The sequence below is a fragment of the Mastigoproctus giganteus genome, chromosome 1 (assembly GCF_048544385.1).
Source record: "Mastigoproctus giganteus isolate SK-2022 chromosome 1, ASM4854438v1, whole genome shotgun sequence".
Classification (NCBI taxonomy): Eukaryota; Metazoa; Arthropoda; class Arachnida; order Uropygi; family Thelyphonidae; genus Mastigoproctus; species Mastigoproctus giganteus.
In genome coordinates this window covers 46,336,682-46,351,694 of record NC_143575.1, presented here as the reverse complement: position 1 = coordinate 46,351,694, position 15,013 = coordinate 46,336,682, and the positions used below count along the sequence as shown (strand labels likewise).

Below are 15,013 nucleotides of genomic sequence, written 5' to 3'. Positions count from 1 at the left end.
GTTCTTTAGATATGGTTTTAAATAAGATTCAACAAAAACAGGTAAGTCCATAAAGATGCCGTCCCCAAATTTATATTGTTTGTGATATTAGTACTATTAGTTTGTGATATTAGTGATATTAGCAAAGAAGCTCTGACTGAAAAAATTACTTTGTCATTATGTCTAAAAGGTTTGGTATTTTATCTTTTGGCATATTTATATGAAGTTATTATTGAAGTACCTAAAATTTCAACTAATTAGAAGTGGAAGGTTAAAGGAGGGTTAAAGCATAAGAAACAAATATGAATCTACATTACAGTGAATAAAGAAAATCTTTTATTAAACACAGCAGTATATATATATATATATATATATATATATACACAAGACATTCAACATACATTATTTACATATATACTACACTAATTGTACTTCATACTATATATAACAAGAGTGCAGTGTCTGGCTGCTTACTGTTGCTGTCCTGAAGTATAAACTGAAATAAATTAATATGCATATTGTTAATTACAGTTAAAATAAAAGAAATTATTATAGTAGAAGATTTAAAGATAAGAACAGGGTGAAATTAAATTGAATTAAATTATTGATAAAAGATTACTGTCATCTGTAGATTCATTACTTATTATAAACATCTTAATTAAACATATCTATAGATAAACACAGGAAAAAAAAGTTCAGGTAAAACTATTATACAGCTTCAAAAAAAATTTAGTATTTATCTGCAAATAACTTTAGTGGAGGAGAAAAATTCAAAACAATACAAGTAGCATAAGAAGCAGAAGGGACATTCAATAAAAGTGGTTGTGTGCTGATCTGATCCAAGGAAGTGTTACAAATTACAAGCTTTAGTCTAAGGCAAATGAAGATGGTGATTCAGATGCAAGCGAGTTGTGATATGTTTTATTCTTATTCTGAACAACCTTATCACATTTGTTGAAAAACCATGGTTTAGATAAAAGGATACTATATACCACATAGATATCCCAGTTTGCACTTTAGGTAATTGCAAATAACATGTGACTGAGAGAGACTGCACTGGTGCAGAGACTACCACATTGAAAATTGAGATACCTTGAGAACAGCTAAAATTAACTGTTTTTTAAGGATTGTTGGTGAAGAAAAGAACAAGTATTAGTTATTTAGTTAAGGATGTCTAATATTATAGTAGCTATATAAACAGTTTATGTAAAGTCATTAGTCAGAGCAAAAGCCTCAACATCTCTACCAGCTGTATCTGTGCAACACAAAAATTGTAGGTAGCCACAGTTATGAACATTAAAATCAACAAGTTGCTTCGCTACTAGGAAAGTTAGACAGGAGAAAGCAGTTAAAAGTTCTGAGTACTTGCCAGGTGGATATGGTAAAGAAATTTTTCCACATTCTGTAAAAGTATTACACTGAGTCAGAGTACATAAAAAGGAGGTTCCAAATTAGGAAGTTTTTGGCAAGGAATAATACAAGCAGCATATATATGAACTTGTGCATATGTGGAAGGAATCAAAGTATGTAATTAGGATAAATAAGATGAATGGTGGAAGAAACCAATAGTTGAGATTCTGTTAAAAAACAGAGAGTAAGAATTAGAAGATTGTAGATGTAAATAAACATTATCAAGATTGGAACTGATCTCACACATATATTTGTGAGATTAATTAGGAAAAGTTCTGGATGTTGTTTAGTTGTTTTCACAAATAAGGATAAATCTACTGTTAAAAATTAAGGTGAATATTTGGTAGATATGCTTCAATTGTTCTTAACAGTATCACAAGTGAAAGAAATAATGTTACGAAGACTCTGTCCCCGCTTTATTAAATCAAAGTAAAAAGATCTGCTACTGAAAGATGCAATGTAAAATTATGCAATGTTCAAATTAACAATGTAATGAGTAACCATAAAAACAAATTTAAGAGTGTTAATAAAGTTCTGATCATTGTGGAAAGTTTTAAGACCATTACGAGCCAGGCATTTGTATATTCACAGAACCCAACTCTACTACTTTCATAGGCTAGCTGTAGTTTCTGATTGCATAGACCAGTGGTGGGCAAACTTTTCTAGTGTAGCGGGATCCAAAGAACTGTTTGCTAATACTTTTTTACGTTCAATGCACCAGGAGCATCTTTATTTCCAACACATGTAAAGCCAAAATTCAAATAATTGTAATCATACTTTTGTTTTGGTCTTTTATTAGTTGGGTCCTGTTTTTTCACTTTGAATTTTTGGGGAACAAAAGGCTGTGATTGTTCATCCTTACTTTGAAGTGTGACAATATTAAGTTTGTTTTCATTGACCACAGTTCCAATACTAGAAGTACTTGTTCTCGTTTTAAAGTCCCTTTTTTCAACCACAAATCCATGGTCATTTATTTTAATAATAATATTTCGAAATAATGATAATTATCAAAAACAATTTATACAAGGAAGTGAGTTTAGTTATGCTATCTGTTTGCTTCTCCCTCTCCTTCAAACCCATGTACTCCAGGCTAAATTGCATATTAAATCACTACATTGCTACTTTTTCGTAGATGTCATTACTTTTATGCTTATTTCTCTATGCAAAAGCCTGCCAAAATAAAGTTTTCCGCTGCCTATTTGATTATTAATCTATGCCAGTATATTAATAATCGGGGGGAAAAATGTTAAAAATTATAATGATACGAAAGGGGTGTATGCTACAAATATGTAAAATTTATTTATTTTTTTAAAAAATTATTAATTACAATTTTTCACAGAACACTTGTTCACATCTCACGGAACACAATTTGGGAAACACTGCTATAGATGTAGAGACCTTACTACTCAAAGTCTGAGATACGAATGAACCCCACTGCCACTCTTTTTTTAAGGGTGACTTTCTTTATTATTGTCCGCGTTGTGAATATGCCTTAATTTGCTCTCTTGCTATGGACACACACAGAAAACGGGCTGACTAGGGCAACTTCTCAGTATGTATTAATACTTCTCAGTACACTCGCTGAACAGTAATCCCTTTAGCTCTTAATCTGTGTTTCCAACAGCACAAATTTTCATGCCTAAAGGCCAGATATGTGGTGGCAGTGAATAGCAAGTCTGTTGCACACACGCTTTATTCTGCTTCATAATTCGGTGCAATATAATAAATTATATTGCTTTCGTGTGAACTTGGAAGTGTTTTCAAAAGACGTGCCGATGCCATACAAGGTGTGAAATCTTTCACGAAGAAAGTTTTCATCTTTAATAGGAAAAAATTTGTAATTGCATACTATTGCCAAATCTCTTGTTCTCCCTGCAAAGTTTTGAAAGATGCAGTAAGTGTGATCAGCTTTATTAAAAGTAGAAGCTTAAATAGCAGACTTTTCACTATACTTTGCAATGAAATGGGACCCACTTATGAAATGCTTCTTTTATGTACAAGAGGTGGTTGGTTGTCCAGTGTTGGGACTTCTTTTTGACCTCAAACTTGAAGTTTTACTGTTTTTATCAGATAAAAATCAGAATTTTGCTCAACTGTTTATAAATAAAAAATGGCTTGGAAAACTTAGTTACCGTGTTGATATATATGAAAAACTTAATGATTTAAATTTAAGTCTTCAAGGACAGGGAACGAATATATTAATACTCAGTGATAAAATAGAAGCGTAATCTTTGGAAAACTGAATTTCAGCATAATAATACTGAAATGTTCCCACATTTTTCTGATTTTGTTAATAATATTGGCATTTTACAATTTAAGGATATCATTGCTAGTTATGAATTTTTCCAAACGATTTAATGTATCTCCAGAAAAGAAAAAAAAAAAAGTATTGGATTTGCGGTCCCTTGGCTTTTGAAATTTCTTCATGTCCCGAAATTACCATTGAGTAAAAGGAAGATCACATCAACCTGTCACTGACGGAGCATTACATTCTCGTTTCAAGACTACAACTTTTGAAAAATTTTGGCATTCTCTTCAAGACAACAATCCAGAATTATCGGAAATGGCAATGCAAGCATTGCTACCTTTCAGGTCTACATATTTATGTGAGGTTTGTTTCTCAAAATTAACAGCATTAAAAACAGAACAGCATTCAAGACTTGATCCAGAAGATGACACGAGATTAGCAATTTCAAATATGGATCAAATATTATCGGTTATCCAAGCTCATCCTCCTCATTAATTGTTTTGTTTTGAAATCGTTCATTTTTTTTATCGTTTTGTAATCTTAATTGAAGAATAAGTATTTTATTTGTTGTTTTTGCTGTTTTCAATTAAAATAGTAAACAATTATTTTAGTGTGTAAATTAAAATGGAAATTTTTTTATTCCTTTCTCAGTAGTCTGGTCATCCAAACCTCGGGTTTTACAATGAGGGGTCGCATCAATTTTTTATTCAATAAAGAGGATCGCGAGCGAAATAAGTTTGCGTGCCACTGGCATAGACTATATATAATACACATGCAAACATTTACAATACACAAAAAACTAAATTTTTTGTGTATTGTAAATTATATTGTTTTATTTTTCACTGTAATATAGCTAAAGTTTAATTTTGTTAATTAAGTTACAAGTTTACTTGTATAGCCACTCCCCGACTTACGTAATACTCGACTTTATGTAAGTTTTTGCTGGCCGGTGCAAACTTTAAAAAATCGTGGAAATGTATTTTGCATCCTGTAGGAATATCATAATGTGAACCCAATAAAACTTTTTTTTTTTTTTTTTGGTAATTCGTTCCAAGACCTTGGAAGTTGAAATTTTCGCTATATAACTAAGCTATTTATCTCTCTATAGGGTCATTTTTGTAATGAAATTGCACTACACTTTCATCATTATCATATATATGTGTTCCATTATAAGAATCAGTTTTGAATGCCTTTGTGATATTTTTCTAAGACACATTTCTGCAGGTCACTACCATAAAACAATAAAAACAATTTGCACTTTCTGCGTTATTGGGCTTTTCTGTTATCACAATCTATTATAAACGGATAGTAAGCTCGAACTTATTGTATTTGTGATAATCCAAAGGACTCAGGGGAGGTTCCCATGGACTGGAGATGTGAAAATCTATCCCCAATTCACAAAGGGGATCGAAAAGTGACACGAGTAATTACAGACCAGTTAGTTTAACTTCTGTTCCAGGTAAAATAATGGAGTCACTGCTTAAAGATGCATTGCAGGATCATCTAGACAAGACTGCAGCAATAATTCAGACACAGCATGGGTTTGTTAAGGGAAAGTCATGTCTGACAAATTTGATAGGATATTATGATGTGGTTACAAAGGAACTGGATGCAAAAAATAATTTTGATATCATATATTTGGATTTCAGGAAAGCTTTTGACACTGTTGCGCATGGAAGACTATTGTACAAATTGGAGCAGAATGGTATTAAGGGTAAGTTGCTACAATGGATAAAAGGATGGTTAAGTGGGAGAAGACAAAGAGTGGTAATCAATGTGTGCTGCTCTTCGTGGACTAATGTTATTAGTGGAGTCCCACAGGGTTCGGTGTTAGGTCCACTGTTGTTTTGTATATTTATCAATGATATTGATGAAGGTATATCAGGCTTAATGTCGAAGTTTGCAGATGATACAAAGGTTGGCAGGGTTGTTAATGGCAGTGTGCTACTGCAACAGGATCTAGATAATTTGGGCAGATGGGCTAAGAAGTGGCAACTGAAGTTTAACTTTGACAAATGCAAAGTACTGCATATGGGTAGAAGTAACCCCAGAGAAACGTACCAATGGTGTGGTACTACGCTTAAGGTGGTAGAAAATGAAAAAGACCTGGGAGTAATTGTGCAGTCAGATATGAAGTTTTCTGAGCAATGCAGACAGGCTGCCAGGGCAGGTCATGGGGTTTTGTCAATGATATATAGAAATTTTGCTAGCAGGGAGAAGGAGGTGATTGTCCCTCTGTATAGGGCAATGGTCAGGCCACGCCTTGAGTAGTGCGTACAGGTCTGGAGGCCTCATTTTAGGAAGGATGTAGATTTACTTGAGTGTGTACAGAGAAGGGCAACAAGATTGGTGAGGGGAATGAAGGATCCTCTTACCAAGAGAGGCTTAAGTTCTGCAAATTGCAGTGGCTGGAGACTAAGCACCTGCGCGGTGATCTGATTGATGTGTATAAGGCCTTGAATGGGTTGAGCACGCTGAATTCTGATGGGATCCTTCCACTTGTTCAGATTACGAACCTAAGGGGACATAAATTCAAATTAAGAAAAGACAGATGTAGAATAGATGTGCGGGTGGTTAATTGCTGGAACAAACTTCCATCTGTCGTTGTGGAAGTTGATAGGTTGAATAAATTTAAGGAACTGGACAGGCATTTGTAGGGAATGGTGTGATTTTTTTTTTTTTGGCTGATGCTGCATAAGCTCATACACTTGCTTTCTTGCATCACATGCCACTACTACTACTAATCCCGATAACTGGAATTCTGTGGGTTTTTATGTTATGGTATTATGACGAAATGAGTTCCCCTTCACTGAAATCTTCAATCATATAAAAAACATAAATACATTTTCAGAATCTTCTCTTCATTCCTATTTACTTATTACAATGGTGAAGGGAAAGGGACCAACGGAAAGTGCAAGTGATGGCAGTGCTAGAAAATGAAACAAAATTGATTTAGAAATGAAGATGATTAATTAAGAAGTACGAAGCAGGAGAAAGTCTGTCATCTATTGCACGGAATTAGGTCTCGCTGTTTCAACAGTGAATACTATTTTAAGGAACAGTGTGCGTATCAAAGAAGATATTAAAGGATCAATGCATTTAAGATCAACAGTGCATCACAAAACTGCATTAGGGGTGCTATATCGAAGATGGAAAAGCTATTAATAATATGCATGGAAAATCAGATTCAGAAGCAAGTGCTCCTGAGTCCAATGGTCATTCAAGAGATTGGTAACATATATGGTCTTGTGATTGCTTCCCTTTGTTAGTTCCATTCACTTTTGAAGTTTCTAATTTTTGGTAATTTCTTTTATTTCTTTCCTAGCTTTCAGCTTAATAGGTTAAAACAGACTTCAAAACTAAGTTATGGATAGCTAATTTTGTCTTATGGCTAATTTCATATTTGCCACAAATAAATTAATTGGCTTCCTACACTTCCAGCATTACTTATTCTATTGTTTATCTTCATTCAAGACTTGTTCTTATATGCATGAAATTACTAACTTGTTCCAATTTTTTGTTATTTAATTTATTTCCTTGTCTCTCCCAACTTTCAAAACTTTTGTTTTCACGTAACCAATTTTTAAGCCAAATTTTTGCAACCTATATCTAATTTATTCAGCAGTTCTTGAAGACCTTGCAAGCTAGTGTAGGGCTACGTTTGTACTGACTGAATAAAGCCAACTTAGGTTTACCTATGACAATTCACCCAGGCACTACCGTGTAATGTTATTATTTTAAATCTGTTAGGCCTCTGACTGCAGGGAAAACTCCATGTCCTTTCAGTATACAGAGTAGGGTGAAAACAAAATTTACTTCCAGCACACGTTAATATCAAGGAAAATTTTAATATAAAATATTGTTAGGTCTAAATCATACATATAAACCCCGGGGGCTCACATCTGGTAAGTATGGGCTTGGCACACCCAGGGTCCTGAGCTGGATATCATCAGTCTTCTCTTTCTTGGTGATTCCCTTCTACTTTTGACTCTCTCTCTCTCTCTCTCTCTCTCTCTCTCTCTCTCTCTCAAGGGTAACTTGGGAACTTTTTTTTTTCCTGGTGCAGCATAAGCCTCAAGCTTCCTTGCACCATATGGCTATTAATAATATCACCATATAAGACAAAATACTCATCAGTTAACACATACATATAAAATAGTCTCACTGAGTAACATGAACATTTCTACATCTACACTTTGCAAGGGGGTATTCACAGTTATTAAAAATTACTAGTACATACAAATACAATTCAAACTACATATCCCATCTCTGGGAAAAAACACCTACAATCTCAATATTAAACACTGCTCTCTAAAGAGTTAATATTTTATCCTTTACAATAGTCTTATGAACACATATTTCTCAGGAACACTTCAGGGAGTTCCAGTTTATATTAAATATTTCTAGACAAATAAATTTAGAGCAGGAGACATTATAAAGGAAAACTGGTAACTTACTTTCCTGATCAACTTGCTAAAAGTTCCTTTAAAATTAATCTGTCCTAGATATCACCGCTCACTTCTGATTTACAGAATCCTATTTTCATGCTCCTTTTCCTCGAAACCCTTTTTTTTCAGCAACCTTCGGCTTTGTTTCCCAGCTAGCGGTTTTCCCTTCCTCACAATTTTTACGCCATTACTCCGAAAAAAAAAAAAAAAAAACCTTCCACACTCCTTCACTACATACCACCCTACACCTCTACACGAGAAAAGGCAAAAGACACCTCAAATTCGCACCCTTTTCCTTATTTATCCCTCCCTTTATTTTTCTCTAATCCTTTTTCGAGGAAAATGGTCTTGCCCTACCACGGTCAAAGTTCTATTTCTTTTCTGGAAATTTCTCCTTGCCTTCACACACCTTCTTAACCATTTATTACCCATTCCTATTTTTAATCAATTAAATATTTGCTAAATCAAACAGCCGACCGGGCTAGCCGGGTGGGTAAAGTGCCTACCTGGCAACCCAAAGGTCGTGGGTTCGATTCCTGCCTCGGGCTTGGATCAAAGTACTGCAAAAACCTTGGGAGGTGCATTATGGCCATAGAAGCCTATGCGCAAAAAAAAAAAAAAAAAAAAAAAAATCAAAATCAAACTGTAATATTCCAATGTTATATATATATATATATTTTTTTTTTTTTTCATTATTAGTAAGCCAAAGCTTACACTATCTACTATTTAACAGCACAATATCTTCTGAATATAACAGTGATCCATTTTTTATATCTTCCACTCTAAACTCTGTCAGTAAGTTACATTCTTTAAAAGTCAATTTTAATAGTATAGTTTTTACTTTTGAGAAATTTTGACATTAACATGAAATATAACAGCTTATCTCATTATGAAACTGACATTATTTTATTAAATAATGCAACTTCATTATTTTATAAATTTCGTGGACCATGAAAGTTATAAAAAGAAGAGATGGTAAGGTGCAGGTTGCCTCAATCCAAGTTTAACCCTAAACTATTTTCTATGCTTCCTTCAACCATCACTGCAGATTTGCAATTATTATGCAAATATTTTGTTCCCTTTTAAAGATTATCCTTCATGCCATTATTTTATAAAATTTAAAACAATATATTTCTGGGTACTTTATCATATGCAATTTCAAGGTCAACAAATCCCAAGTCATGGGAACATGACCTTTTTCTTCTTGTTATGTTCCCATGACTTTTCTATAATCATCTTAGTGTGATTATTTGATCCTTGTATAATCAGTTTGACCTAAAGCCTGACTTGTTCTTTGCCAGTGTTACACTCAACAGTACTTTTAACTCTATTCTCTAAAATACTATATCACAAAACTATACACAAAACTAAACAAAACTCTCAACTATATCACAAAAGATGATATAGTTGTACACGTTGGAACTAATGATATTAAGAGTAGGACACTAGCAGAATTACTTAACAAGTACAGGTCACTGTTGAAAAAAAGCTGTGAATTAGGGTTGAATTTGAAAGTGTCTGCAATTCTGCCCAGACACGACAGGAGGGAGTATATGATGAGAGCCTTGTCGATCAATTCAGCCCTGGAAAGATTGTGCAAGGTTCAATGGGTAGGATTTTTTTCAGCCTGGTCTGTACTTGTTAACAGGAGAGACTGCTTCTACAGGGATGGGATAGAAATAGAAAGGGTGCAAGAATATTTGCTGATGCTATCGAGGCAGTGTTAGGTGGGTCGGAAAACTGATAGCTTGGGGGGATACAAGGACTAATAGATTAACAGTAGACACTGGCAGAGGTGAAAGTGATTCTTGCACTGCTTCTATTGGAATGAGCAGAAGCTTGGAAAACAAGATGCAGGATGTTTCAGAGACTGCTGGGAGTCATTGCGGTACAAGTAAACACATGGGTTATGTTAAGGTAGCTAAGAATAGGAACAGGTGCATGCATTCGTGTGTGTAAACCAATGCTAGCAGCTTGGTAAATAAATTTGATGAATTTGAGGTATTGCTCAAAACATCAAAGGCGGATATTGTTGGGATATCAGAGATGTGGTGTCACACAGATATAAGGGATGCAGAACTGGAATTTGGTGAGTACAACGTCTACAGAAAGGATAGACAGGATAGGAAGGGAGGAGGGGTTATGCTATTAGTTAAGAAACACATAAAATCCAAGGAAGTGAAGCCAGTTGACATCGCTGGACAGTGCAGTGTCGAGTCAGTTTGGTGTGACATAAGCATCGGGAGATCAAAATTGAGAGTAGGAGTGTGCTATAGGCCTAATAATTCTGATGAGTATAATAAGAAACTGTACAGGGAAATAGTGGGCCAGTAAATCAGAGAGTCTTATAATGGGGGATTTTAATTTCCCAGATATTGACTGGAATTTGTGGATTGGTCACTCACACACTAGCAAGGCTTTTGTGGATTTATTGGATGATTGTTTTCTACATCAGCATGTTCGAGAGGTAACTAGAGAGAGTAATACTCTTGATTTGATTATCAGTAGTGATTCTTCATGCATTAAGAATCAGCAGATAAAGGAACCACTAGGTGGCAGTGATCACAGTGTGCTGAAGTGGGATTTACTCAAAGAGGTAACTACCATCAGGGGTAAAGAGAAGGGTTATTGCTTTCATAAGGGCGACTACGATGGTCTAAGACAGTATTTAAATTCTATACAGTGGGACCAACTGATGATGTTACCAACAGCAAACTCAAAATGGGAAGCATTCAAAGAAATTATCTTGGAAGCTACTAGGCTTTACATACCAACTAAGGAATATTGTTCAAGGTTCAGGCCTAAATGGATGTCAGATGAACTAATGAGACATATATGGCAGAGAAGAAAAATGCATGGGATACATATAAATTAATACGTGACACAGAAGCCTATGATAGATATAAGTTGATCTGTAACCAAGTTACAAAGGAGGTTAGGCAGGTGAAGGCAGATTACGAGAAATCTTTGGCAAGGGATGCAAAGAAAAACAGCAAGGAGTTCTTTACTTATGTAAACTCTAGAACGAAGGGGATGAATCAGATTGGTCCACTTGATATCGATGGTTCAACTGTTGATGATCTTGCTCAGGTAGCTAACAAACTAAATGAATATTTTTCATCAGCATTCACACATGAGGAGTTATTCAGTGAGGGGAATGCCAGAGGTGTATTCAACTCTGGTAGTAAGCTAGATAATCTTGTAATAACTGAGAGTAAAGTGGAGGAGAAATTGTTGAAGATAAACACAAGAAAGGCATCTGGGGTGGATGGGATCTATCCAGTTATATTAAAGGAGGCAGCAAAGGAAGTAAGCAAACCCTTAGCCATAATTATGAGAGCTTCCTTGGACTCAGGGGAGCCCATGGACTGGAGATGTGACCCCAATTCACAAAGGAGGATCAAAGGCTGACACAAGTAATTATAGACCTGTTCCAGGAAAATTAATGGAGGCACTCGTTAAAACAAACACTGTAGGATCATCTAGACAAGACTTCAGTTATAGCTCGGACACAGAATGGCTTTGTTAAGGGGAAGTCTTGCTTGACCAATTTGATTGGATACTATGATGCAGTCACAAAAGAACTGGATGTAGAACTGTAATTCAATGACTCCACTTGTAGATCTGCTGTTTCAACATCAAAATTAAGTGGCACATTAAATGTGGAAAATTTCATTCCACAAAGCTTGATATCTTGAAATCCAGTTTCAAAAATATTATTTGAGTAGCACTTGAACCTAGATGTAGCTCATGCAAACTTAACTATTTGCAAGTTTCACAATAAACAAGTTATTTTTAATTGATTTTTCCCACAGCTGAAGTTTTGCTTGAAATACTTTTATGCTATCATACAATAATGTTATGAGTTTGCTTTTCCTTGAAGCTGGAAGTTTAATTGATTCAAGTGCTTCTTAATAATAACTAATGTCAAACCTTACTGTCATTTAATACTTTTTATGTTGGCCACGTCTTGCCCCTTCATCTCCAAAAATATAATAATTTCACTTCTCAAATTTTAAAAACTTTTCAACACCTTGGAACTTGAAAGCAAGCACAGCAACCTGAATTTCAGCATAGTATGGTAAATTCTTGTACTTACTTTTTGCATCATGAAGGAGAGAAGAAAGCTGGCAATGATTCAATCCTCATGCATGGATAAAGTTCACAATTGATACAACTCATTTTAAAACATGGTCGAATTTTATTATTTTATTGAATAGCACCTCTTGAATTATACAATGGAAAGTATCAAGTTTAGTGCCACATGTTTTGTTTTGTTTAGTTTAGTTTTTCTACAACACTATTTTTAGATACATAGCAGGAGCTCCATCAGTTACCAAACACAAGTTTATTTTGTGGAATTGCATATTTTTTTCAGTATATTACTTCCTCTTTGAAAATTTCTTATCCAGCTGTAGTCTTATGCATGTTTCTTCTCCAGTTGTTCCAGAGGTTTTCTGTTATTACAAAATTCATGGTGCAATATAATAAACACTGCAAGCTAAGCTATGGCATAAGCTATAAAATCTTTACTAACAGCACTCAAATAACATCATTAACTGTCATTGACATGTTTGGGCACCTCCATAGCCAGGTGGGAAGGAGCAGCAGTGCGTAGCACACGCTTCTTGATTAGACAGGGGTTCGAGCTCATCACCACCAAATGCAGAGTATGCGGAAAGGTCAGGGAATGACCACTGCATATTCCCGGAGCAATATGGCAGTTGCTAAGGATCCTAAAAACCAAATAATAACAATAACATGTTTGGCTGTTGTGTTTCTAGTGAGGCTTGTGTTTTTGAAGATTTTCCTGGCCACATAATTTTAGCCATCTCAGTCAAACATTTTTGGACAATGTAATTTGAACAGTATAATTTGGAAATGGTGCTATGTGGTGATTATCCATGGATTACTTTTTGAAATGGACCACTTATATATACCATGTGGATAATACAAATTAATTTATTAATTAAGTGTTTTGACTTAATTCCTAAACTTATCACAAAGGTGATGTTTCAGGATCCTTGCCAGATCTCATCATTATATCATATAGAATATTAACAGTTGCTCACCCTAGATTGTCTGAGCTGTCCTATAGAAAGTGAAATTGTCAAAAAGGAAATTTTAAAAACAATTGTAAAAAAAGATAAAAATTCCTCATTACTTATTATTTGCAATATTTGATTCAGTTTCATTAACTTCTGATCTGAATTCTTGACAATTTCTTCAATTTTAGTTTGTGTAAGCCCACATCATCTATGCTGATTTTCAAAACCATCATAATTATAAAAATGACTACTGTTACTTGTTGGATACAGTCAAATGGCAGTTTGTCTCTGTAACATTTCAAAAGGATCTGAACACGTACAGATGTAATATGTTGATACTACATTGAAATTGTCAGAACCTGTAACACATATATACATGTTGACAAAAGGGTTAATTGGTCAGCAGACTCTTTATCAACTTATTAAACACTTGCAAATTTTGTATTTATACTCATAATAAAGTGACTAAAAATGAAGAAAACTGCTTTTCAGGAGCAGGTTTCATAATTTAGTCTTATTCTCCTTTACATTATAAAATATAATCTAAAAATTGGCTCGTATTTGAAAGTAAGGAAGTTTTTAAAGTAGATTTGAAAGCAATTTTTCCCCTCTTTTACAGAAATATTGAATATATTCAAGATGCTGATTATGGAACAGAAAGTGAATTCTTTATTTTAAAAGGGCAGTGTTTTGACTTCACCAATCAGGAATACTCGTATACTTTCTGCCCATTTAATAAAGTTCTGCAATATCCAAAAGCTGGAGGTACAGATACTGTTCTAGGGTAAGTCAGTTTATTAAACTTAATGCAAAATGCATTTTTATTTACATATAGAAAAAAATATTGTTTGATAAAATCTCTGCAATATGACAGTGACTCCACTCTATAATATAATCAGTATTATCACAATTGGTTAAAAATATGCAACATTACTGAAAATATGTAATATGATTAGGTTTCATTTGTTGATGATATACCTCAAATGAATATTAACCATCACTTCCTGAATTGTTTCAGAACCAATTTGTGCACACCAGAATCCAAGTTTCCAAGTGCATGGCAAACATTCCGGATTCTTATGTTGTTAGGCTGGAACCTGGGCTGTGGGTGTTGGATCCCAGTGATGCTAATCTGGAGGACTAGCAGCAGCACTGCGATGCTGATAGTCCTCTACAGGAGCTCACGTTGAAGGGAAACAAAAATGAGAGTAAGAGTGTGCTGTAGGTCAAATGATTGTGATGAGTATAATGAACAAATAGGGTGAGCCAATAAATCAGAATGTCTTGTAAAAGTGGATTTTAACTTTCCAGATATTGACTAGAATTTGTGAGTTATTCACTCACAAATAGCAACAGACATTTCTGAATTTACTGAATGACTTTTCAATACTACCATGTTAGAGGGGCAATGAGAGAAAGCAGTGCTCTTAATCTCATATCAGTAGTGACTCTTCATGCATTGGGAATCTCCAGATATAGAAACCACTAAGTTTTTGGTCAAAACAGGGGGGGGAATAACAGGAGTTCTTTCAAAAAATAGGTGATTTTTCAGTAAAAGTCTAGAAATTAAATTTCACTGACAATATTGCATTTTAAACTGCATGCCACCATAGAATTTTTTTTTTACAAACCCCAAACATATTAGTACCTATAGTACCACAGAGTAGTAAGGTATAGAGTGGACGCTCTCATAGGCAATAATGTTAATTCCTATTACATGTTAAAATGCATAGAAAGTGGACCCATCATTGTACAAACATGGAAACAGGCCAGAACATTGCGAAGAGTTCCTGGAGAATTTTCTACAGTTTTGTAATTGCTATGGACACTATATCGATTCACTAATTATTTGTATGAGATATTTATAATTAATTATTATT

At 34.4% G+C, this 15,013-nt stretch overlaps 2 protein-coding genes across 14 annotated transcripts in view; one reads left to right on the top strand and one right to left on the bottom strand.

Moving 5' to 3' along the window:
* LOC150090760 (glucosidase 2 subunit beta-like) overlaps positions 1-15,013 on the top strand; it is a 213,876-nt gene that overhangs the window by 164,947 nt on the left and 33,916 nt on the right. For both annotated transcript variants that reach the window (XM_090372539.1, XM_090372533.1), the window contains exon 14: positions 13,753-13,917. In XM_090372539.1, coding sequence (XP_090228665.1) covers positions 13,753-13,917 — 165 coding nt within the window. The remainder of the gene's footprint in view (positions 1-13,752; positions 13,918-15,013) is intronic.
* Positions 440-15,013, bottom strand: part of Cdk12 (Cyclin-dependent kinase 12) — a 621,218-nt gene continuing 606,644 nt past the window's right edge. For 11 of the 12 annotated variants that reach the window (XM_090372485.1, XM_090372492.1, XM_090372479.1 and 8 more), the window contains one exon: positions 440-475. The gene's annotated coding sequence lies outside the window, so the exon portion shown is untranslated. Of the gene's footprint in view, positions 476-8,611; positions 8,685-15,013 lie in introns of those variants that run through there. The other variant, XM_090372467.1, reaches the window with a different exon arrangement.